This window comes from Aricia agestis, chromosome Z (assembly GCF_905147365.1).
Source record: "Aricia agestis chromosome Z, ilAriAges1.1, whole genome shotgun sequence".
Taxonomy (NCBI): Eukaryota; Metazoa; Arthropoda; class Insecta; order Lepidoptera; family Lycaenidae; genus Aricia; species Aricia agestis.
The window spans coordinates 29,116,954-29,142,542 of record NC_056428.1 but is presented as its reverse complement, the minus strand read 5'-3'; the positions used below and the strand labels follow the sequence as shown (position 1 = coordinate 29,142,542).

The 25,589-nt window shown below is 36.7% G+C and overlaps 1 protein-coding gene and 1 long non-coding RNA gene across 3 annotated transcripts; one reads left to right on the top strand and one right to left on the bottom strand.

Annotated features, from left to right (window-relative positions):
* Positions 1–2,633: 2,633 nt before the first annotated feature.
* LOC121738393 (calpain-C) lies at positions 2,634–25,267 on the top strand. 2 transcript variants are annotated; one of them, XM_042130408.1, is made up of 14 exons: positions 2,634–2,711; positions 6,190–6,328; positions 14,765–14,834; positions 16,819–16,930; positions 17,375–17,515; positions 17,780–17,948; positions 18,468–18,536; positions 19,147–19,232; positions 19,600–19,835; positions 20,082–20,301; positions 21,318–21,657; positions 22,410–22,674; positions 24,536–24,594; positions 24,907–25,267. In XM_042130408.1, the coding sequence occupies exons 2-14, from the start codon at positions 6,191–6,193 to the stop codon at positions 24,931–24,933; spliced, it is 1,932 nt and encodes a 643-aa protein (XP_041986342.1). In that variant the 5' UTR covers positions 2,634–2,711; position 6,190; the 3' UTR covers positions 24,934–25,267. The 2 variants fall into 2 exon arrangements, with proteins under 2 accessions (XP_041986342.1, XP_041986343.1); XM_042130409.1 differs by having other exon boundaries at positions 2,637–2,711; positions 6,174–6,328.
* Positions 11,524–20,575, bottom strand: LOC121738396. Its single transcript, XR_006037281.1, has 3 exons — positions 20,565–20,575; positions 12,543–12,545; positions 11,524–11,582 (listed from the first exon to the last, which is right to left on the bottom strand). It is a non-coding gene; the product is annotated as an uncharacterized LOC121738396 (long non-coding RNA).
* Positions 25,268–25,589: the final 322 nt, after the last annotated feature.

Below are 25,589 nucleotides of genomic sequence, written 5' to 3'. Positions count from 1 at the left end.
AAGATATAAGATTTTACTAGGTATTGCCGGCAACTTGGTTTGCTTCTTTTCGGCCCAAGAGCTTGACAGCCAAACTTTCGTCATTTTATAAAAGCTGTAAGTTTTCTTTATGGCCCCTATGGGGGTAAGAACGACCTACGGAGTTTTGGTCTTGGTGACTTTAGGAGGTATCCAGTCTGAAGCTACTTGACCTTCGATAAAATTCTCCACCTCTACTCTATGACTTAGAACCTAGGGCAGGGGTTTCCAATCCTATCACCTAGTGATAGTGACAGGTCATAAACGGGCAAAATAAAATGCATACTAAGGCCGGCCGCACATTTTCCGAATTTCTGATCAGAAAAATTCAGACGCCCCGCCCAGCTCATACATTTTTACACGTCAGAATTCTGATAGCATGCGGGGTCTACAGCAAAATGTATGAACAGAGTGCGTTCCAGCGGGCGTCCAAATTTTTCTAATCAGAACTTTAACCTTAACTTTGACCACAGAATTTGACAGATGACAGCTGGTCCGACAATGCTAGAAATGAACGTGGGCGGGGGTGCTGCTGGTAAAAAAGAACTGTCAAAAATGGCGTTTTTGTATGATGACAGCGTTAGTTCCTTTTTTCGCCACGTTCATTCAAAGCCTTGTCCAGCTCAAAGCTTAACCAAGGATTTGACATTTTGCATTGTAGTTATAGTTCAAGTTACAGTTATACCTAAAGTAAGTTGGTGAAACCCACCCATAGACTTGATTTAGAATTAACGAAGTCTTAAAACTAAAATAGGTACGTGGCACTTGGAACTGCCGCAGTTAAGTAATAATTATCAATATTTTATTTACTACACTATGCAATTAAAATTATTTATTTGTTTTATTTATGCAATTTGTTTTCATTCCCAGTCTAGTCGTACGCACATAACCCTGCCCAAGTCTGCCAAACTGAAATGACGATAGACGATGCACGGCTCGGTCGGAGTGGAGGGTGTTAGGTTTATTTTCGATACGGAATTTCTTGATTCGATCGCCGTGCTCCAAGCCCGCGATAAATGCTATGCAATATCTCAAAATTTTATTTTTTAATTAATACGAAACAGGTGTTTTAAGAATTACTGTCCTACTTTTTTGACCTACCACTGACTAATTCGAGATCCAACCAGGAGAGGAACATCTTTATAATTTCAATCGACTTCCAATACAAAATATAGACGTCAAGATCTTCTGATAAGTGATGAAACTGGGTACAGAATTTCATTCAAGCTTTGAAATTTTATGCCTCGATTGATCAATTCGTTGTTACTTTAATACCATTTTCGGTGGGAAGATGTGACATTCTCGGAAACTGCTTTCAATCAAATGAAATCGATGTGAGTGATACTCTAGAACAAGGCAGACGGAATAGAAATGCATAAATCAATCGGAAATAATTATCATAACTAATTAACATAAGACACGCACAAAATCGTGCATACCTACTGTGTAAGTAGCTCCACACATTCTATAACCGCGCAAAACCGTTTATAGCGAGAAAGTATTGCATGCTCACAAAATGCTTAGGTTCAAAGATACAATGAAATGACTTAAGTAAAATTACTACATTACAATTTGCTACATATTATCGCCCGAGATTTATTTGCATTTTGCACCAATATTTGTTGGTACAGCAGCACCCAACGCTTTTCCGGACTAAATAGTATGGTCTCCTAGTTTCCCTGCGACTCAAAGTACATTTCTTTTTGTACCGAATTCAAAAAGTATGTGACGAGGTAATGGACAGAAACATTTTCCTATGTGTTTAAGGTGGTATTAGTGTGGAGTTTCTAACAAGTTAATAATTTTTATCTTTAAAAAACTCAAGACTTACAAAGATTGAATTTATAACAAACCATAGTTTACCCAGTACTAAAACTTAGTCTAACAACAACGAAGAACAAGTAAGTCACTATATAATTATTACAGTGGAATCCAAGCGTTAATAAAAAGTGTGACCCATATTTTATTTAAATTAGCTAAACAGCTGATAAAATTTTATGGTGTGGACTACTTTTGGTAGGCAACACTACCATTTACTTAACAATCAAGCACGTCACTTCACTATAGAGCAGTGTTTTTCAAACTGTGGGTCCCGACCCCCAGGGGCGTCGCCAAAGGTTAAAAGGACTATTTTATTTAAAAAAAATAAAGATTAAGGGTGCAATTTAACAGAAGGAAATCTTCAAAAATACACACATGATAAAAAAAAGCCAATGGGGGGTCGTGAATTATTTTGCCATGTCACGTCATAAATAAGTTTGAAAACACTGTTATAGAGCTACTATTATAGTTAAGTTTGCAGTGAGTCGTTACTAGAAGTGACTTTTAAGAGTTATGTTGCAAAGCCATCTTTACAGATGGTCATTTTGACATTCGCACTTATGACTCCAAAGGTCAATTCAATATGAAAAAACTATAAATTGGAAATCAGTTAGTTTGTTTATAAAAGATCTAATTTAAGTAGAATCCGCAGTCTGTTCAGACTTGTTTTAAGTCTCAGATGGTCTTTATTCCAACGGTATACGGATCACTGTTGCTCGAAGGTTACTTATGGATTAAGTGCCGCTTTCTCGGTGGGGAGTGTTTGAGAAGTGTTGCGGTAAACCAGTTAGTGGCCAACTCCCAGAGCGAGTGCGTGAAACCGTTGGATTGTGACGAAATAATGTTTAATATGAGTGCAGTGTAAAGATAAAGTAAGTTTAACTTAACTATAACTCATACTTAAAGATACCTTGCTGTTTTGGCTAAGCGAAAGTTTCAATGAACAATGGACCACTTTTAGTTATGTTTTTTCTATTGCAAATGTTATGGTGTTTAGTATAAAGACGCAACTGGCCCGTCCATTTATCTGCTTTCTACCTTGACTTTCTTTCCGTATTTACATTTCAAGCGTTAAGTATTTATACAATAATTAAACCCCCCAGGCACTATTAAATATTTCTCATCTGTTTTTAAAGTACAGAATCTCTAAAGTCGGCCGTTTTCGATGTGAAGTTTTTTTGGATTATAATCGTTGATATTTATTTATCTAATATCTAAGTAATTTGAATGCAGTGCGATCTTTTTCATTGTTTATATTATTATATTGAAAGAACGCAGGGGTTGAATTTCTACATAGTGTAATATACCCTGTTTAGTTAAATCTCAATATCGCTAAGTGAACATATACAAAATACTTTTGTTTGCAACTTAAATTACGTGTTTCAAGTAATAAGTGTGTATATAAAAACTGTGAAAGTGTTCAAATGGAATACGATTTGTAAAACGTTATTACTAACGAGCTTTTGCCCGCGGCTTCGCTCGCGTTAAGAAGTGTTATTATATACAAACTTTCATCCCCTATTTTAACCCCTTGGAGGTGGAATTGATCAAAATCCTTTCTTAGCGGATGCCTTCGTCATAATATCTACCTGCATGCCAAACAGCCCGATCGGTCCAGTAGTTTGGGCGGTGCGTTGCTAGATCACCATGTCAGTCAGTCACCTTTGAGTTTTATATATACTAATAGCAACTCATAAATAATTATCCAGTACCTTCACTGACATGCCTAAATCTCGTTAAATTAATTCAGTTTACAGCGAACTCAACATTTCATCGAAACAATATTAATTGATACTTATGAATTCGTCTGCCCATCTACCTATTACTTTTCACGCCTAACAGCTCTAACGATTTGCATGAAATTTGGTGCGGAGATACTTTATCTCCCGGATAAGAACATAGAACATTATTCGTTGCGGCAAAATGTCTAAATCTTAATTTAATTAGAGTTAAGTAATGTTCGTCTCTCTCTTAGGGACCTGTATGGAAGGAGGTGCATTGTGTTTCTGCATTTGGTAGGTTTTATTTATAACTAGCTACCCCGGCAAACGTTGTTTTGCCATAAAATGATTTTCCCTGTATTCCTGTTTTTCTCTTGAAGTTTTTTCTGAATATTTTTGTCTATAGACCTCACGGAGCCCGAGACCTTTCCAACGAATGCAAAACCGTGGAAATCGGTTCGTACGTTCTAGAGTTATAGTGTCAGGAAGGAAAACCCGACTTATTTTTATATATTGGAAATACATACTAAATATAATTTTGAAATAGCTACTTCCTACTTTAATATCTTTATTATTAATTTAACCTTCAGCAAGCTATATGAGATTAATAAAGAGAAAAAAAAACGCCGAAAGTAAGATTTTTTTATGTTTACAATGACCTTAAATATCAGTTTCGATTTTTATCTCGTTCGCTATATTATCTTAACTATGTCAGTATGTTAATCAACTAACTAGTGAAAGTAAATTTTATTTGAATATTATAATAATCATGTTTATATATACGAAAGTAAAATAAAAGTAAGTGAGAGTTAGTTGCGAGTTGATAACAAGTACATAATATTTTATTTTTATATATCATACACATTATTATTTTATCTGCACATGTTTTAGAAATCTATATTGCTATGTTTCCAGTTACTTTATACCAAAAGTTTATTGTGCTAGAACCGCATAATAATAGAGATAAAAAGTTAAAACTATCTTCTTGTTGATTGTTGATGTCTTTGAGACTCATACTAAATTTTATCATAAACGTTATAGTAATACATGCGTGAAAAGGTGACAAACAGACAGACCGATTGTATTTACAATAAGTAAGTATTGTAGCGTGCATCTTTTTGTATCATGTTTTTATTTATTTCTTTATCATGCAAGCACGTGCAGTTCAAATGTCACGTTCAATATCATCATAATATATTTTACCACGAAGTTTCTAGAATGGTTCTTATGTCGTTGGTATAAAGGTGTCATTATTACGATAAGGCTCAACGCGGACGGCCTCGACTGTACTGTAATTATGTGGTTCAAAATAAGTAGAACGGTAGTTTAGCGTTAACCGAATGATTATTCCTATCATGAATCTCGGTTTACACGGAAAGAACAAGTGGGTTACTCACTGAGCCACAAATACAATTAAATTTTATCTTTGTTGGAAAACATGTTTTACCTCTAAATAACTTAGTGTTATGAGCATGAAAATAGATAATTAAATGTATGCACGTTAAATAAAAATATAAAAGTAAGTTGTGCAAAGTGTATTTTAAAACTTAAAAGAAAAACAATTATTATTGCTAACGCACTATACCTGTCTAGTGTCTGTAGCAACGCGTTGATGTCTTTTGTACGCGCTGCTATTTCGTAATAATTATTGCGTTAAGTAATTGTAGTAAAATAATGATATTTTATTTTACTTCAATTACTCATAATTTCATAAATCATTTTTTAATATTATTTTATTGTTTACTGGCTGTCTGTTCATATAGCTGCGCCCCCGTTAACGATTACGTATAAACTAATAACTAATAAGTTAATCTAAAAAGGCATGTTGATGTTTTGAGTAAGGAGAGTTTGACATGGCTGAACTTTTATTTTTAACCGACTTCAAAAAAGGAGGTTATCAATTCGACCCGTATACAGTAGTCAGTATGTAATATTTCAAGAACTGCTCAGTTTTCGTATATGCTAGCCTATATGTATGTATGTATGTTGTATATTTTTATGTTTGTGTTCGCATATCTCCGGAACTACAAGTCCGATTTAAGTGATTATTTTTTGTTGCATTAAATATGTATTGTTCAACTCAGGGAATACTGAAAGTTTTATAAAAATCGGTTCAGTAGTTTCTCAATTTCACGTACAATTGAAGTTCTTTTTATAATACTATAATTTAATTATAAAATCGGCCAAGTGTGAATTGGACTCGCGCAGGAAGGGTTCCGTAACATAGTAAAAAATTTTGTTTTTTGCATGGGAGCCCTTAATTATTTATTTTATAAAAATATTATTATTAATTATTTAAGTATTTTGCTAACATTTCAGGTGCCTACCTGAGTTGTCATCATTCATATCGAGCAAAAAATGTTTGAACAATCACGTTTGTTGTATTGGAAATAAAAGGAAAATACCCTTAAATATTTAATTTATTATATTTTTAGTATTTGTTGTTATAGCGGCATCAGAAATACAATATAATCTGTAAAAATTTAAACTCTCTAGCTATTACCGTCCTTGAGTTACAGCCTGGAGACCTCGAAGTCTTAGTAATAGAGTCCCGTTTTTACCCTTTAGGTACGGAACCCCAAAAAATGCATTAAATCTGTTTATTTTTAAAAGCTGGTGGATTGTCCAGGATGTCGGAGTACGAGCGCATCCGGGGCACGCTGCTGCAGCAGCGCCAGCTGTGGGAGGACCCGGACTTCCCCGCCATCCAGCCGTCCGTCTTCTACCACCAGGTCCCGCCGTTCAGGTTCGAGTGGAGGCGACCGAGAGTGAGTACCAAATTATTCCAAAAATCTATACAACGTGACATTTTAGGGTTGATCAGACCGCATCGCGACGCGTAGATGCATTTCTAAATTTATATGGATTTGACAGATTCGCAAGACGTCTGACGTAATTGAAATCTGTCAAATCCATACAACTTTTTGCCGTGCCGCGCCTCGCCTCGCCTCGTCACACTGCGGTTTGAATAGTGGTTGTTTTCCCGCAACAGAACGATTTACCTATAGTAGTGTTATCGAATCGTGCGAGTTATTTTTGTAAATTAGAAATATTTTGTATGATGTACCTACTATGGCAACTTTATTCCGATAGGCTCGAGCGGCTATGATCCGGCCGAATTTTATCATAAATAAAACGAATAAAAAAATACTTCACAAATCTATTAGTCAGGGAGCATTGTATCAATTTTTTTATTACTATCAAGCAATTTTTTTGTAAGTGGCTTCATTTTGATAAGACAAACAACATTTTCATCTGCGAAAAATCTTGAAAGTGGTAGCTAACAGAGATAGCTAAAGGATTTCATACTTTGAATTGATGGTCCTAAAATATGGATTGTTCTATTTATAACACAATGTTACTCTTAAATTATTTTACTGTTAACCTACCAATATACAAAAAATCAGCTGGTTAGGATTCCTTTTTAGGGTACCGTAGTCAACCAAGTTTTGTTGATATTAATATATCTGTTAGCTACCACTTTCAAGATTTTTCGCAGATGAAAATGTTGTTTGTCTTATCGAAATGAAGTTACTCACAAAAAAATATCTTGATAGTAATAAAAAAAAATTGTTCTAGGGCTCCCTGACTATATTGTACTACTGAGATAGAATCGTTTTACTGCGGGAAAACAACCATCACGCAGTATTTCCTTACTGGCATTAAAAATACGAAAGAATAACACAGATACTCAGAGAGAGACAGACAGAGAAAGAGACACACAGATCTGTGTATCTGTTTGTCTGTCTGACTTTTTGTCCATATGGATGTCTGTCAGCCCTGGATTTATAAATAGGCCGATATAGCCCACGGCCTAGGGGCGGCAGCGTCTATAAAGGCTACTACAGATTACGTAAATGAAGCGGCTTTCCCTCATAAATAAAAAACTAGCTATTTGACCGAGCTTTACTCGGTATTCGATAAAACACGAATAAAATGACATTTTCTAAAAATCATTCCTAGCTAGATCGATTTATTGCTCCCGAAACCCCCTATATACTAAATTTCATGAAAATCATTGGAGCTGATTCCGAGATTCCAATTATATTATAATATGTGTATTGTCTGGTGTACTTAACAGTGGCTCTAACTCTAACTCTTGGCGGTACCGCAATACTGCTATTTAAATCCTAAATTAATAATTCAATCCGAATCCTATTCAATCGCAAAATGTTATTATATTTTATAATACTAAATCCATACTATAATATTATAAATGCGAAAGTGTGTCTAACTGTCTGTCTGTTAACTCTTCACGCTCAAACCGCAGCACCGATTTATTCTGAAATTTGGTATGGAGATACTTTGAACTTTGAGTCCCGAGACGTACATAGGAAATTTTTTAATCCGAAAAAGTATACGGTCCCCACGCGATAAACGAATTTTGGCGCAACGGAGTTGCGGAGGTCATCTAGTTTTAATAATTACGTCAAACAAATAGCAGGTAAAAGTTTTGACTAGGCTGCGTTTCCACTGAAGCGGAGCGGAGCTTAGCGGTGCCGAATTGACCAATCACCATGCTCGAAATCTTCGCTGTCATTCTGCTGGAATAGCACGATTGGTCAATTCCGGCCACTTCTGTGGAAACGCAGCCTAAAAAAAATGATACCTAGGCGTCGCGTTGATCTGACATGTTTGCTTGTATTATCAGAGAAGTTGATTCCTAGGCAGATAGCGGACCTAAGTAATTTAGTCGCGTTAAGTCAAACACATCAGATCGATCACAGCTAACATTGACTTGACATCAGCCGATGATACTACTCCAAGCAAACGCCAATGAATTCTACATTATTTCTGCTGAACATAGGCTAAATTTTATTTTGGAAAAAATTGGGTTTCGTAAGATATTTGTGTTTTTCGGACGCCAGGTGTAAAATCAACAGAAAAGTTACTTATTTTGCGTACGCTGCCGAAACTATATAAGATAGAACCATAAAATGTTCTAAGTAATTGTAGATCTTATAAATATCTACAAAAAAGTCCGCGACACACTATACTCATCTATGTCGAGTAAGGCACCATAACAATTTTGTTATTTAAAAATCTTGAATTTTTTTGGACAACATTTAAACGCGTTTATTTTACTTGTGCAATTAATCTTTATGAAAATAAATTATTTCATCACTAAGTACGGTTTATGTAGATAACATTTGGTCTTTGAATGATTAAAATTGGACGTTTAGTTTTGAAATTATGGCGAAATGAAAATATAAGGATAGTGGGCGTCACCAAGCGGGGGTGCGCGTGCGGGAGGAAGACAATCTTGTGCAGTGTGCACTATATGCATCCCTTCGGATAATGACTGCGTCCGCGAAGTCAATGTCAGTGTTGCAGTCTGTGAATTGACCTGAGAATCAGTTTGCTGACCGACTCTTTCCTGGGTACGCTTTTTGCAGCCGTAACCGACATCCACGCGGGCGGAGCCGCGGGCGACCGCTAGTAATAATATGTACAACTCTAAGACAACAAGCTATAAGTAATATAGCCTTGTGGTCTCATAGGTAACTAAAAAGTGTAAAATTATTATTTTTTAACAAAAAATTAAAACCGACTTCCAAGGTAAAAACAAAAGCGACTTCAAAAGTACGAAGATTGAGTACAGAAATAGTTGAGGTTTAGGCGAAGTCTGAAGACGGCACTATAATAACGAATAAGAATTATTTGATTCTTTTTAGATTATTTTTAAGAATATTACTTTTGTTTTTACCTTGGAAGTCGGTTTTAATTTTTTGTTAAAAAATAATAATTTACGATCTGGTTCAAGTGCGTCATCAAGTGGCATCACTTTTGTTTTCCCAACATCACTCATGTCATCATGAGTCATGATGAGCAGCCCGCCCCAATGACCAGGCTTTTACCCGTTATGCCTTTGATACATATCCGATTAAGGGTAAGTATTGATTACTTACATAGGAAGCCACTTGGCAAATATTATACTTATTGCAAGTATAATATTCGGGTTATATTTCTGATACTAATTATAGATATTGCCCTCAACTTCTTTATGGTGAAATTTATCGCATGGAAACCGACAATTTTTCTAGGGTAGATATCCTATGTCCCTGTCTGAGACTTACCTACGACTTACCTAAAGCAAATCCATAAAATTGGTTCAACGGTTACAAAAGAGAGATTGATAGAATTGATGATAACAAACATACACTTTTGCAATCAGAATAGCAAGTTTGGAAAGGAATATGAATAGGATATAGGGGGTTCCTAAAGTGTTCCCAAAGCGCCGTGGAAAGGCAAGAGGGGCGCCGTGAGTCGATCCTCCATCATTATCCAAAACCACAAATTTTATAAAATAAAATTATATTCTTATATATAAAAATGGATTTTCAAATGTGTTAGTCGCGCTAAAACTCGAAAACGGCTGAACGGATTGGGTTGATTTTAGTCTTAAAATATTCGTAGAAGTCCAGGGAAGGTTTTAAAGTGACACGAAGTTCACCGGGACAGCTGCTAGTGTAAATATATAAAAATGGATTTTCAATTGTGTTAGTAACGCTAAAACTCGCAAACGACTGAACGGATTGGGCTAATTTTAGTCTTAAAATATTCGTAGAAGTCCAAAGAAGGTTTTAAAGTGACACGAAGTTCACCGGGACAGCTAGTTAAATTATGTAAAGCCGGTAGATAATTAAATATTTGTTTATTACTATTTACCTTAACCTAACTATAATCATTAAAGGTGTTTATTTCTTCGTAATAGCTAGGTAGAGTAGGGCGCCGTGACAAAATATTGTCACGTGTAACTGCGCCACAGGCTGAAAAAGATTGGGAACCCCTGGGGTATAGGATAATATAAGCTAAGTTTGGTAGTATGAATAAGCATTATTCTGAATAATTTTAAATTGAATTATTTGCACAAACATTTTACTTTTATGTCACACTAACCGGTTCCCTTAAGAGGAGTCCACACCGCCCTTTTTTCCATACAAACGTTGTCCCCTGTTTCCTCCCTGGATAATGCTAGTAGAGTTATAATTTTTTTCCTGAATATCTACGGCCACTAATACAATGTCCCTATGTTTTCTTTTTTTTCATAATTTAATTATTAAATAAGATATGAACGTTCAAAAACCCAAAAAAATGGCCAGATTTTCCGCTGTGTTCAAACGTCCAGAAAACAGATTTGGCTAGATTACACAAAAAAAAGCAAAACATAGGAACACAGCTCAATCCTTTTTTTAATCTTTAATGAAAAAACTACTTAAATCGGTTAAGTTTTGGAGAAGGAATCAGGGGACAACGAATCGTTGATTTTCTGGATTTTCTGCAGTTGTCTCTATCGTGTTCTGCGGTATAGGCTTGAGGTAAGGGAGACAGCTATAGATATTACACGTACTTTTTTTTCATTTCTCTAGCCTCTGGTGTATCCTCTTAACATATCTCCCTCAGTGGTGGACTGGTTCGACACCTACCTTCGAGGACGCTCGCAACGTGTCCGCTCAGATGAGTCCACCACAGATTGGTGCGATAATGAAGCGGGTGTTCCTCAAGGTGGCGTTCTCTCTCCCCTCCTATTCTCTATTTTTATTAATGTTATCACTACATTCATCAGATCAAATTTTCATTTATACGCAGACGACCTGCAAATTTATCGGCATTGTACTATCGAAGATACCATTTCTGCGGTTACCGGCATTAATATTGACCTACAACAAATAGCCGTCTGGGCCAGATCTTTCGGTTTGCTTGTGAATCCGAGAAAATCGCAGGCCATCATAATTGGCAGCAAATACATGACTCAACACTTATGAAATGTGCCTCCAGTCATATATGATGGTACTGTTATCGACTATACTAAACTACTACTGACTCAACAAAAAATTTAGGGATCATCTTGGACATTAATCTTAGTTGGAAACCTCAGGTTAATGAAGTCAGCAGAAAGGTGCACCATTCGTTGCACATGATGAGGAGCCTCCAAAATTTCTTGCCTATTCCCACAAAATTCTCCTTGTCCAAACCCTCATTCTCCCTATCCTCGACTATGCCGATTCCTGCTACTTAGACCTGAATGAGGAACAACTTACAAAATTAGAACGCCTGCAGAATCTCTGTATCCGTTTTATTTTTGGCCTAAAAAAAATTGATCACATTTCTGAATTCAGATTAAAACTCAAGTGGCTTCCCATCCGTCTCCGTCGCAACTCCCATATCCTTAGCTTACTATATAAAATCCTGTATAATCCTCTATCTCCCTCCTACCTTGTCGATCGATTTAATTTTTCCCGACCCCTCCATATCCCATGTAGATCCAGTGTTAGAATGAACCTTTACCTTCCACCACATCGTTCCAACTTCTACTCTTACTCATTCACTGTTCATGAAGGCAGATTGTGGAACTCACTTCCTCATGCTGTTCGCGATAGCCCCACTATCAGTTTATTCAAAAAAAGGTTAAAAGAGCATTATCTTCAAGAATCCATATAAATACCGTTATTAAATATACTTACATATAGTATTTATGTATTATAGGTAAATTGTTTTGTATTTATTTCAATTAGTATGGTATTATAAATTATTTATTTTTGTTATAATATAGTATTATTATTAGATATTATTTTTAGTATGTAAATCTAAAGTACTTTTTTTATTGTGCACGCTCTGTCCATTTTCTTATATCGCATTTTCTCTTCGTAGGGCTGCTGTAAGAAATTTTTATTGAAATAAGCAGTTCCTTTGTGTCGTCTTTCCATGTCAATTGTTTTAGAATAAGTGTCTTGTGTACAATAAATGTTAAATAAAAATAAAAAAAATAACCGGTAAATGTTCGCGATTGTACTCTAACGTGTTTATTGTACCTGTCAACACCCAGTGGAAAGCGGTTCAAACGAGATGGAACCCAGTACCGTTATGAGTTTAAGGCCCAAGCAAACTTGACCTTCATTGTTACCACCACTCAACGGAATTTTAACGTAATAGCATAGAGGAATAAATAGTAATAGCCACAAAATAATATATATGTACTACGTTCTGCGCCACTTTTGTTAGGAGCATGGTAAACTTCGTCGTTTAAAGTTTGTTTGACGTTATGGGAATACTATAAAATATGTTTTATAGAATCTGGACTGGATAAAGACTATTATTATTGGATTAATTAGAATCAGGGTATCATACTAACTTATAATTTGAGCAGTTCTCAGCACAAATTGCTCCAATTAGGTATACTTACTCGTAAATTCGCAGTAAAGCGTACAGTGAAAGGTTTTGAAGGCCACTTCTTTTGGTTCGTTATTACAAAACAAACTATACCGTGATTCATCTAATTAAATTATGTCAGTGCCTATAAAGTTTGTTCGCTTTAAGAAGTCCGTGAGTTATGGTCATGGCGTTATTTTACACCAGTGGGCAGTGGGATACTTTTCCACAGAGAAGCTGTATACTTTGTTAAATGGAGGGAAACAATTTTTTCTTAGTTCTTTCTGTCTTCTTGTCAAACTTGCCCAAGTTTACGTTTAAAACTTTATTTTAAATGAAAAACAGATTTGTCACTGCGCAAAACCTTCGAACACGATACATTCCATTTCAAAGCCTTATTACCAATTAACATAATATTATGATTAGTTATTGTCTATTACATTTATTACTTAACACTTTCATTGACATTAAGCTGCGCTATATAAGGTTTTATTGTTGTTTCAATATGTTCGGAATATAGAACATAATAATCTAGACGGATATAGAAATTGAAATTTCGTGGGTGGAGACTGCCTTGCGACATTCCAAGGCCGACCCACACGCACTGCCACTTCCATACTTCGACCTTTGATATGCAATTTCTGTGAATAAGGACGTTTAAAATTGCTAAATCAGTAATATAGACCACAAAGTTCAACTAATGTTACTACTACGAGATCAGAGATGCGAGGCAGCGCTGCGAATTCCATTTTTCCATTAGCGATTTCAAAAATGAGCTTTATTTTCTACCAGCGGTTTCGTGCGCCTCTGCCTCAATAAGGAATTCCACGGTAACCGTTTTCCTGGAAAAAAGTAAGTAACCTATGCTCCTCGTGGCTTAGCCCCCGTCTACTTTATATCTGTGCCAAATTACATAAAAATCAGTCCAGTTTTCTCTAGGTTAGCAGTTAGCACACTAACTTAAGTTCTTAAGAATTAAGAATAGGTGTTTGAGTTTACTGTGGTCTATGAGACGAATTAGTCAAATTGCATTCGCTATAGTTTTGATAACAAAGTTAGATGTGTAATTTCGTTTTTATTACTACCCAATATAATTTGACTTAGGGTCAAATTATATTGGGTAGAGATAGAGAGAAGAATGCATTTTTATTGCACTGAATTGACAGACTTCAATTATTGCGTGATGGATATGACTTCTTGCAAATCTGTCAATTCAGTACATTAGAAATACATCTACGCGTCGCGTTGCGGTTTGAATTGACCTTAAGCATTCAGGTTTTTTTTTCTAATTTCGTCTTAACGCACATTGTGGCTCACCACGTTGTTTCGTTATCTTTTCAACCGTAACGCTGCGTTTTTATCGCCGTAATTAGATCCGGCGGTCTGGAATCAAGTGTAATGACCGGATCTTTGAACATCTTAAATTTTTAAGAAGTATCTAGAAACAATATATACATCATTGCGCAAAGAAATTTGACTAGGCCGTTGAATAATACTACAAAATTGTTTATTACAATTTCCCATAAACGTATCCTGATGTCCTTTTCCGGGACTCAAAGTATCTCCATACCCAGCAAAATCGCACAGACACACTTTCGCATTTATGTAATATAAGTAATACCAAGACGATTATTTTAATTCAACTAGATGATAAGATGATGATAGAAAATATACGGCATTCTTCCGTGATACAAACTATCCTAAGTCCTATCCGAGGACTCAAAGTACCAAGTTCCGACATTTAATTGAGTTCAGCCATTTAAGCGTGAACAGGTAACGAACACACAGACAGTCAGACAGATACACTCTCGCATTTATAATATTAGTAAGGATAACACTAAAAGATAACAATCAATGTTTATACGAGGGTTCACAACCAATTTGTTTTGGTAGTTATATTTAGATCAAAATAAATTACAAGTGTTTATTTTTAACTTAAATTGCACTATACATCTATACTGTAACTTTGTGCAGTTGCAAAACTTTGAATACAGGTTTTATTTCATTTAGTTTCGTGACCGTCCGATCCAGTTAACATGTTGCACAATTTGCAGGAACTGCACTACGACAAGCCGACTTTCATTGCGGAGAATGAAACTTTCGACGTGGTGTCGGGAAGACTTGGTAAGTCCAAGTGCTTAATTAGGGTTTTTGATATTACCTTTGCCACCAGGTCCCTCTGTGCAGTCTTGGGGTACTTATATAGCTGTCATAATATATCTATTTGACACGAAAGACCCTAAGGGTCAATTCAGACCCATTTGCATTTAGATGCAAGGAGCATGCCCACATGTGGACCAGACCAGTGACAACACACATGACAGAATAAGGGTCAATTCAGACAGCAACGCGACGCGTAGATGCATTTCTATTTTTTTATGGATTTGACAGATTTGCAAGACGTCTCATGCTCACGAAATCTGTCAACTAAGTACAAATTTAGAAATGCATCTACGCGTCGCGTTGCGGTCTGAATTGACCCTTATTCTGTCATGTGTGTTGTCACTGGTCTGGTCCACATGTGGGCATGCTCCTGGGATCCTCAAAATCCAAATTATAGGATTTTGAGGATTTTGCCAACTTTCTTGCGGACCAAAAACACGCGCGGGAGTCGGGACACGTACGGTATGACAAGAAAAGCGCCTATACTTTTAAAGGCGCTTTTCTTGCCTTGTTCTTGTGTTTTTTTACGGTATAGCTAATTTTGAACTCAGAAATATAAAAATAGCCCCCACATTCAAAACTACAACTAATTAGTATCAGGAGCCTAAATGCAAAATGTTGAACCAATCTAATTAACGAAAGTTTCAATTAGTAACAATGTAGAATATAAATAATTTTATTATGTATACTTTGATACCTGTTTAACTGGTAACAATTTATGAACAATCGAAGAGAGACTCCGCACGAAGACTTCACACAACTTTTAGAGTCAATTAATACTAGCTTTTGTCCGCATCCCCGCCCGCTGCGCCCGATGAAATGTGCACTTTATTCCACCGGAACTATACTTTCTCGGAATTTCATCTATCTCCAATCTAATATCAAACATAATTCCTTCAAAATCGGTTAAGTACTTTTTACGTAAACAAGTAAACAATTCAGAAACTTCACAAACTTTCGCAACATCGTACGCCCAAAGTGCATCTCGAATTACATCTGCGACAATTTTCATCAATTTCGGTCCAATAGTTTTTGAATCTGTTACGTCCGTATAACATCTTCTTTATTAGAATAGATAATGAAATATTCGTGACGGTAAATCAATTATACTAATTAACAGCATATGAGAATCGGTTCATCTCGAAGCACGAAACGCACGAGACTTATTAATCATGTGTTATTCAAGCGCAGCGTGGGAATGTACCCGTGTATTGTCACAATCATTGCATAATACAATCATAACTCAATCGTAATACCATGATCTTCAGAGTAAATATAGCATTTTGCGGACCGCGTTTTTCATACAAGCACATACAAGTCTAATGACCCATTGCGCGTACCTAAATGTAGAATAAGGAGTGGGTTGCATTTGTTATATTATTTTATACCGTACGCATTCGGTCATTTAAAGCATGTATAGCAATGCGGCTCGCTCCACTGCGTACAGTGACAATGTGCGCTATCCTTAAAACCGAGCTAACACCATCTTGTAAGGTGGCCATGGTTTAGTCAGTTTTCCCCAAATACCTAAAATAAATGGTTTTCCCTATTGGAAAACCGGATATGTCACAAATCTATCTATTAGCTTTGTCCACACTGTGCCTTTTTTTTGTTCATCAAGGGCATGCGTTATAGTGCAGTCAACATCGCACGTGAGGCATGCCAGCGACGCTATGACACTTTTCTTTCCAACGCGGGTGGATTTTGACGCATTTAATTGTTGAATATGCCAAACGAAAGTTGAAAAAAAAACTAGATCAAAATCGGTCCATCCGTTTGGATGCTACGATACCACGGACAGATACACACACAGACAGACAGACACGTCAAACTTATAACCCCTTTCTTTTTTGTCGGGGGTTAATAAAAAGATGATGACGAAAATTGAAGATGAAATTGCATAGTGTGGACATAGCTAATGGTTAATGACGGCATGCAATTGCAGGAGACAAATGGCTGCTTTCATGTATTGAGGTGCTGTATCAATGTAAAGGTCTCTTCCACAAAGTGGTGCCTTCAGACCAACACATAGATTCAAACTACACGGGCATATTTCGGTGAGTTATTAGACTACTAATAACCACTTTGCTACATTCACAGATTTTGCACCAAATTGTGGTTTACCCAAAGCACATCCAGTATTTTGTTAAAAATAACTATAAAAAAAGTCCCGCTACTTGAGGCGAACTTGCACCGCTGCCGAAAATATGTTTGAAGTAATTCATGGAATAAATCATTGTACTGACAAAATTTCAAGTTTTTTTAACGATTCGTCCAATGGTATATTGGTTGGGTCGGCTTGCATAAGGCTTTGTCATTTCAGGATGATGTGCATATGGGAAACCATACCTAGAGGAAATAAATGATTACGGTCGTATTCATTTAATAACTGACATATTATATACACATTTATATCAAAATCATTAATTAATCGTTAAATCTGAGTGCTGCCGTTGGAGTTATGAGTTATCAGTGCCAGACTGCTCATGATCGTGTTACAGGTTTCGTCTGTTCTGGTGCGGCAAATGGACGGAGGTGCTAGTTGATGACCGGCTGCCGACAGTCAATGGTATACTGGCTTTCATGCACTCCACGCACTCCGAACAGATGTGGCCGGCATTATTGGAGAAAGCCTACGCAAAGTAAAGATTTTTTGTGTATAGAATGTTAATGATAATTTCATAGTTCTTCTGATAATGCCTTTATAACCTTTTAATGACATTTGGTCGAGCTATGTCAATTCAATATTAGTCGTGATCTGTGGGTGTGGGAGCTGGGTTTGACAACGTGACCGGTCCGTCAACTACCTATGAATCAACTTCCCTGATAGTACCTACATCAAGTCTGCTAAAAAACAAAAAAGATTTATCTAAATAGGTACCTCAATTAATTTTTTCTCATTTCAGAATGCATGGGTCCTATGAGGCCTTAAAGTATGGAAACCTTTTGGACGGCCTTGCCGACTTCACTGGCGGCATACCTCTGTCTTTACCGCTGTCGGTAAACGTCGACCACAATTCGTTATACAACTTTACAAAAATGGCAACTATCATCACGGCTTACTGTTCTCCTAATGTAAGTGCTTGTCTTGCTAATATTATAAATGCGAAAGTGAGCATGCTTAAATTTTACATACTAGGCATAAGTCCCGGCCCCCGGGTAAGGGCGTAGGTCACGTAGGAGAGTTTTTGTCGAAGAAAAATGAACGGTGAAACTTCGATACTTTGTTGAAACGGAGTTGCGGGCGTCAGCTTTTTTTCTCTATTTTTTTTTATTTTCATAAAAAGAAGTGCTCGGTAATTTATAGATCAACTACCTTTAGAGAATCTAAACTAATATGGTAAATGCAAAAGCGTGTTTGTCTGTCTTACTGCCTGACTATCTCATGGATCTATGTTACTGGTTACATCTTTATGCTTTGGAGACACTTTGAGTGCCAGGAAAGGACAAAAGAAGTTTTTATCCTGAAAAATTGTACGGTTGCCGCGCGACTATCCTTACTTCTGTCTACTGTATTTAAATCGTTCACAATATATGTAACGGCCCATATGTAACCGCCCATTCTATGTACTTATGTCATTAATTTTGTTACAGGTAACAGACACACCAATGTCGAAAAATATTGAACCCGGGATGAATTACATGATTTATAATGTTGAAAAGGTACAAGTAGTTTTTAGGGTTCCGTACTCAAAGGGTAAAAACAAGACCCTATTACTGAGACTTCGATGTCTGTCCGTCTGTCTCCAGGCTGTATCTCAAAAAACGCTATAGCTAGACTTCTGAAATTTTCACATATTATGTATTTCTGTTGCCGCTATAACAACAAATAAGTACTAAAAATAAAATAAAATTAAGGTCATATTTAAGGAGGGGGAGGGGATACAACAAACGTAATTTTTGTTGCCCTTTTTTGCTCGTAGTCAATAAAGGGCTAAAGGCACGTAGTAGGCACTTGAAATTTTCACTTAATCCTTAATGTTATTTGTACTTTTACAATTATTTAAAAAATTAAAATAATATATTTAGGCAAAAATTGTTTTTTTGAATAGCCCATACAAAAACACAATTTTTGCCTACTTTCGCTCTAAAGCGGTACGGAACCTTGTCAAACATAGAAACCTTGTCAAACATTTTTACTGTCTTGTTGGTGCTACCTCTAGTGTGGAAACATTTCAGTAATATAATTAATATCCTATTATAAACCTTGCTGATTGACGATTGTAAACAAAATGCGGATGGCTAATAAACACCTCCATTTTATATTTTTAAGATCGAGGATCTGGATGGACGTATGAAGTATTTCGTACATTTGGGAAGACCTGGGAAAACAAATCGATGTATATTGGATCCAGCTATGTAAGTTAATCTGCTCTGTTACTTATAAGTTATACCGTGTACTATATTAGATAATATAATTTCCCGTGGTAAAGTGTTTTAGAGCTTGGCTCTCGAGTCTCGACTCACTCGATTAGGGACCGTGTACTGAATCATCTGTAGACTATATTATTGGATGGCAGAATATGTTCTGCCTTTAGCAAAGTGGCAAATTGTCGATGTACCTATCTATCATGTAAACCTTTACATCCCTTGATAGGTTGTTTTTGCTTTATGCTTGCTTGCTTTGTAAAACTTTGGAGGTACCTAAACCTTCGGTTACCACTTACCAGTAAAACCTTTATAAATCGCTTACCCAGCTTTTTTGAGGTATAAGGATTTGTTATAGGGCAAACTTGTTGGTTGGGAGTGCAATCAGAGAGAGGTTTATGTCACCAACTAGAGGATTTTGGATGTCATACGAGAACTTAGCGAGTACGTTCCCGCGGTTGGACGTGGTGCATTTGGACGTAGATACGTCCAAGTCGGAGCCGAGTTTGTGCGACAAGCTCACGTGGCAGGTCAAGTGCCATCAGGGAAGATGGAAGAAGGGGGTCTCCGCCGGCGGTTGCAGGAATCCAGTCAGTAAGTAAAATGTTTCTATTTCTAAATTCTAAAATCTAGATGACGCCCGCAACTCCATTGCGCCGAAAATCCTTTATCGCGGGTAAATTATATCGCAACTAAAACTACCCCTGGTCTTTCCCATCTCCCAAGGTATTTCCATACCAAATTTTATCTAAATCGGAATCTATTCTTAATCGCATCACTAATGTGGAATCCTAAGGACTCCCAATCTACATGATTACGTATTTTTTCACTTTTTTTCAGATTTCTTCCACATGAACCCTCAAATCCAACTTGTGTTGAACGAACCTGGCTGCGTAGTGATATCGCTCAACCAACACAGTATAATGGAGCCCAAAGTCATCGGTTTCAGTATCTACAAGATCCCTAAATTGTTCAAGGAAACCGCGCCGCCTTTATTTTTTAAGACCACCAAGAGTACAATCAATTCCCAATATACGAACAGCCGGCAAGTCAGTGAGAGGTATCTATTCATTTACACTGTACACTTTTAGGGCCAAGCCACAATACTACGTTGCGGCGTCGTATCAGAAACAACGTCGCACAAAAATGCGATGCGATGTCGCAATGCAAAACTACATTTCTACGATGCGTTCTGCAGGGTCGTAGATATTTACGATGCGACGCCGTAACGGCCTGGCTCATACAGATTATAGATTACAGGATGTAACAAAACACAGTCCCCAGTGTAAATGTAACTTTTTTTCGTATGGGCAAATTCATGACCCCGAAGAGCTTGCCGATACAAAGCGAACAAAAAAAAGCTCTTTTCAGTGCTGCTATTTTCACAGTGAACTCTACCTCAATATGAGGGTTGTCCCTCACACCGTACCTAAAGTTAGAGTTTAGACCCTGTATAAACGTAAACAATTAATATTTTCGCGTTGCAATTGCTGTGCGTTTTTCTTTACGAAGAGAGCACTACGGGGCTGGTGAAGCTCGTAGGATAAGCTGTAACTTTGTGTCGCTTTTCTTCGTAGATTGTTTTAACTTAATTATTGTATTCGGTACTACAAGAATAATATTATGTATAGGCCTATTATAATTGACAAGACGCAAAAGAAATAATAAATATTTGTACTGTTTTAGCAACTTAATTGGCCAAGTTGAATTTTCACTTTGATTGCAATGTACTGATTATTACTGGTATCCTTAGGGCCTGTTTCATTTTAATGATAAGTGCCGGATAGGCTATCCACCACTTAACTTGACAGATAGAGTATGGAGAATCTGTCAAAAAAGTTGCGGATAGCCTTTCCGGCACTTTATCAGGTAGTGGTGAAACAGGCCCTAAGTATATTGATTTTGCAATCTGCAATTTTATTTATGAATGCTATGCGAAATATTTAAATATAAACTTTTGATTTTTGTGTGCGATATAATATATGTTCGGAGACGAGTCACAAAACTTCACACAAAAGCCTAAAATTGTCTCGTTTCATTGTTTGGACGTTATACAGCAGTTATAATATATTTCAGATACTACTTAGAATCAGGCGCTTACTTAGTGATACCGACTACGTTTGAACCGAGGCAGGAGGCTAACTTCTCTCTGAGAGTGTTTTCTATGATGTCAGTCAAAATGAACGTATTGGACTGTGCGCCGCAAATGTTGAAGTCGGCGATGTTGAAGGCACCAGTGGGCACAGACGCGAGCAGCTTCGCGCAATACGAGTCACAGTTTCTCCATTTAGCTGATGAACATAAAACCATAAACGCCTTTGAACTCCAAGAATTGTTGGAGAGATGTCTACCGAATGACTACATTAAAAGCTGCGCCACCACAGAGACGTGCAGACAGATTGTACTGTCGCTGGAAGTATCCTTTTCAAAAAATCTGCAAATATTTACCCACCAGTTACGATTCAAAGTCATTTATTAATCATCTATATATTAATACGTGAGCCAAAAACTTTGTATTCCTTTTGACGAAAAATGGGGAAACGTAGGTGAATGAAATTTTGCACAGTTATAGTTTATATGGTGAAGGAGTGCATCGAGCTAATATTATTTTAAAATTATGCTTTTATCATATATATTTTTAACAAATAAAACGTTACACACACTACGACACTACTACTAGGAAAAATGACAGATTTTTGAGTGACAAGTATACACATACGAGTTATACTCTTTAATTTATGGTTGAAGTCTGTTGACAACAAGTTGACGAATTGAAAATAGATTATTGTTTTTTTTTTTTTATTTAATTTTAGATACTATTAGACAATGCTTAAACGGCCAGTCTGATAGGTAGTAGTCCTAATGTCGTTTCAAGTAAGGTCGAATTTCGACCATTGGGCGATCTCTAGTAAAAAGTAAAGACTTTATTGCTTTTACTATAGTTTCGTACAGATTAGATAAAAATGCGAGAGTAGAATAAATTGGATTTGGAGTGATGTCCATTGAAACATTCCTATCGTTAGATACCTAACTAAAAAAATAAACTGTTAAAAGACTTTTTGAGGTTCGTTTAATAGTATGCGATCGTAGAATTTTCTATAGTCTTAAAACTAGGCATTTATAAAACTTTTTACGTAGTACCTAGTAATAACTTAAACGCTAACACAGAAAGATGGTTCCGGACGGATGTGCTTGCAAGACTTCAAGGACCTGATATGTAGTTTGAAGCACTGGCAGACGGTCTTCAAGGACCATGCTCCGGAGAAAGTGGGTGTGCTGCGTATAGAGAGATTCAGGGACGCGCTAAGAGACGTAGGGTTTGTGATACCGGAGCGAGCGCTAGCGTTACTCGTCTTCAAGTATATGAGGAAAGACGGAATGGTCCGCTTCGGAGATTTCGTGTCAGCAGTCGTCTTTCTACATAGAGCGTTTCGTAAGTCACTTTCGCTGACCAATATCCACACTAATATTATAAATGCGAAAGTGTGTATGTCTGTCTTTTACCTCTTCACGCCCAAACCGCTGAAGCGATTTTGGTGCTTGCTTGCTTTGCTTGGTATGGAGATAATTTGAGTCCCGGGAAAGGACATAGGATGCTTTTTTATTTTTATCCCGGAAAATTGTACGGCTCCCGCTCGATAAACGAATTTTGGCGCAAAGGAGCCGCGGGCGTCATTTACTACCTATAATATAACTTTAAAGGATCTATTTTCTCCTGTATAATTGAACCCCTAACTGAAACGCATTCATGACATACCGTTCTATACGAGGGCTGCTATTTATGTATCCGGAACTGGCCACTTACAAGAACAATATTTAAAAAGTAATTACAACATTTGAAAATAGAACTCTTTGGTTGAAGAATACATTTTGTTTCATGTGACTGTCAATTATTTTTCCATTGTGGCGTCATTTTGAAAATTGCGTGTCTTCATTTGCCATGGATTTAACGCGTGAACATTTTCGTGCAATGATTTACTACGATTTTCGGCGTGGGCTAAATCAACAACAGTGCTTTATTCAACTCACCGCAACTTTTGGAGATGAAGCACCATCAAAAACCACTGTTTATCACTGGTACAGTGAGTTTAATCGTGGGCGGTCTATGCTCACGGATGAAAATAAAGAAGATCGCCCAAAAACAGCTGTTGTCCCACAAAATATAGATGCTGTGCGGGAACTAATAATGCGTGATCGTCATGTTACATATCGCGAGATAGAGGCGTCCTTAGGCATAAGTATGACGAGCATACATAAGATATTACACGAACATTTGGCTGTAAAAAAAATATGTTCGCGTTGGATTCCGCACAACTTGACAATCGATCAAAAACGGGCTCGTGTCGATTGGTGCAAAAAAATGATAAAAAAATACAACCGTGGTACGTCAAAAGCCGTTTATAATATCTACACAGGTGATGAATCTTGGATCTATGCATATGACCCCGAAACTAAACAACAGTCAACGGTGTGGGTGTTCCAAGATGAGCCGAAACCAACAAAAGTTACTCGTGCAAAAAGTGCTTTGAAGCAAATGGTCGCCTGTTTTTTTGGAATTAATGGACATGTGGCTACAGTGCCATTAGAGAATCGTAAAACGGTTAATTCTGAATGGTATACGACCATTTGTTTACCAGAAGTCTTTGAAGAAATAAGAAAGGACAACCGACAACGCAGAATCATATTACATCACGACAATGCTAGCTGTCACACCTCAGCTGAAACAACTCAGTTTTTGGAGGGTCAAAAGATCGAATTGACTGGTCATCCGCCGTATAGCCCTGATTTGGCACCTAACGATTTCTTTTTATTTCCATACGCGAAGAACAAATTACATGGTCAACGTTTTTCGAGCCGCGAAGAGGCTGTTGATGCGTTCAAAATGCACGTTTTGGAGATACCTCAATCAGAATGGAAAAAGTGCTATGAAAATTGGTTCCAGCGTATGCAAAAGTGTGTCGATCATCGCGGCGAATATTTTGAAAAGCAATAAAACCATATTAAATTATATATGTTTGTTTCTTTTTTTAATTCCGGATACATAAATAGCAGCCCTCGTACCTTTAAAAGTCCCTTGTTAATTCACAACATGGTTTGCTAGGACCGCCCTTTGTATCTATACTAATATTATATATTTTTAAATTTGTATAATCGACGGATTTGCAAGACGTCTCACGATAACGAAATGTCATTGATACAGTACAAATTTAGAAATGCATCTACGCGTCGCGTTGCGGTCTGAATTGACCCTTAATATTTTAAAAACATTTTACAGCTTTTTTTACGTATTTCAGATACTTTCTTCCGCAACTGTTCGTCACCTTCATACAAAGTTACTTTCACGTTTTCTGAGGTAAGATCCTTTTGACTATTTATTGAATTTCTATAGGTTTACAATAATAATGATTAAACCACCAACCAACACATAAAATGCATTATTGTCGCAGTCATGTGGTTGAATCTGCTATTTGGTTGAAAGACTAGCGAATTCATAGACCTTGTGTGGGTTGAGGCAAAATACAATATAGGCACTCGCTGATTTACCATCAATTCGAATTACTGGAAATTAACATGTAGGTTATAGGTATCCGAACTGACCATAATTAGGTCTTAATCATCACATTCCTAATTAATTTGAAAAAAAAAATGTTTTCTTTTGTTACAGTGGCTCAATTCAACTCTAACGTGTTGAATAACTTTGGAATCAGAGACAATAGTGAAGTGTTGTGTTTGCATGATATTAATGGTTCAAAAGTGGTGTACTTACTACTAAATTGTAAATATTAAGGGCCCAATGAATTGTAAGTAAATAGTCATTAATAAAAATGTAAAAACTAAAACAGTACACCACTTTTGACTCTTACTGTAAGGTAGTCAGCTGTTATTCCTCAAATATATTATATTAGCATGCTGGAAGTATTTCTTACTTTGAAAGTTTATGAGTCGTGTGTTTGATTTTAATCTCCTTATGTCAAAAAATCTAAATAGTCCATTGAAATGTTACATTAAAAGGACCGAATATTGCAATTATTAGATGACGCAATTTTATTTTTGGAATATGTTGGGGGGGTTAATAGAAGCTTAACCTCAAGTTTTTGGGGTCGCCACCTTTATCCCCCTGCCGCCATTTTGAAAAAAGGGGTACAAGGAACCGGGGCACAAGGGTGGCGACCCCACAAACTTGAGGTTAAGCTTCTGTTGACCCTCCAACATATCCCAAAAATAAAATTGTGTCCTCTAATTGCAAAGCTCATGTAACATTTTAATGGACTAAAAAGGAGGAACACTAAAACATTTCATCAATTATTATGTTTAAACCTATTTATTATTGTTAGGGCCGTTTTCTCA

Bases quoted from the DNA above. Each gene is read 5' to 3' on its own strand.
- LOC121738393 (XM_042130408.1), top strand. From the start codon at position 6,191: ATGTCGGAGTACGAGCGCATCCGGGGCACGCTGCTGCAGCAGCGCCAG. The intron at 17,516-17,779 runs GTAAAGATTTTT...TTCTCATTTCAG, and splicing joins TTGGAGAAAGCCTACGCAAA to AATGCATGGGTCCTATGAGG. The intron at 19,836-20,081 runs GTAAGTAAAATG...ACTTTTTTTCAG, and splicing joins CGGTTGCAGGAATCCAGTCA to ATTTCTTCCACATGAACCCT.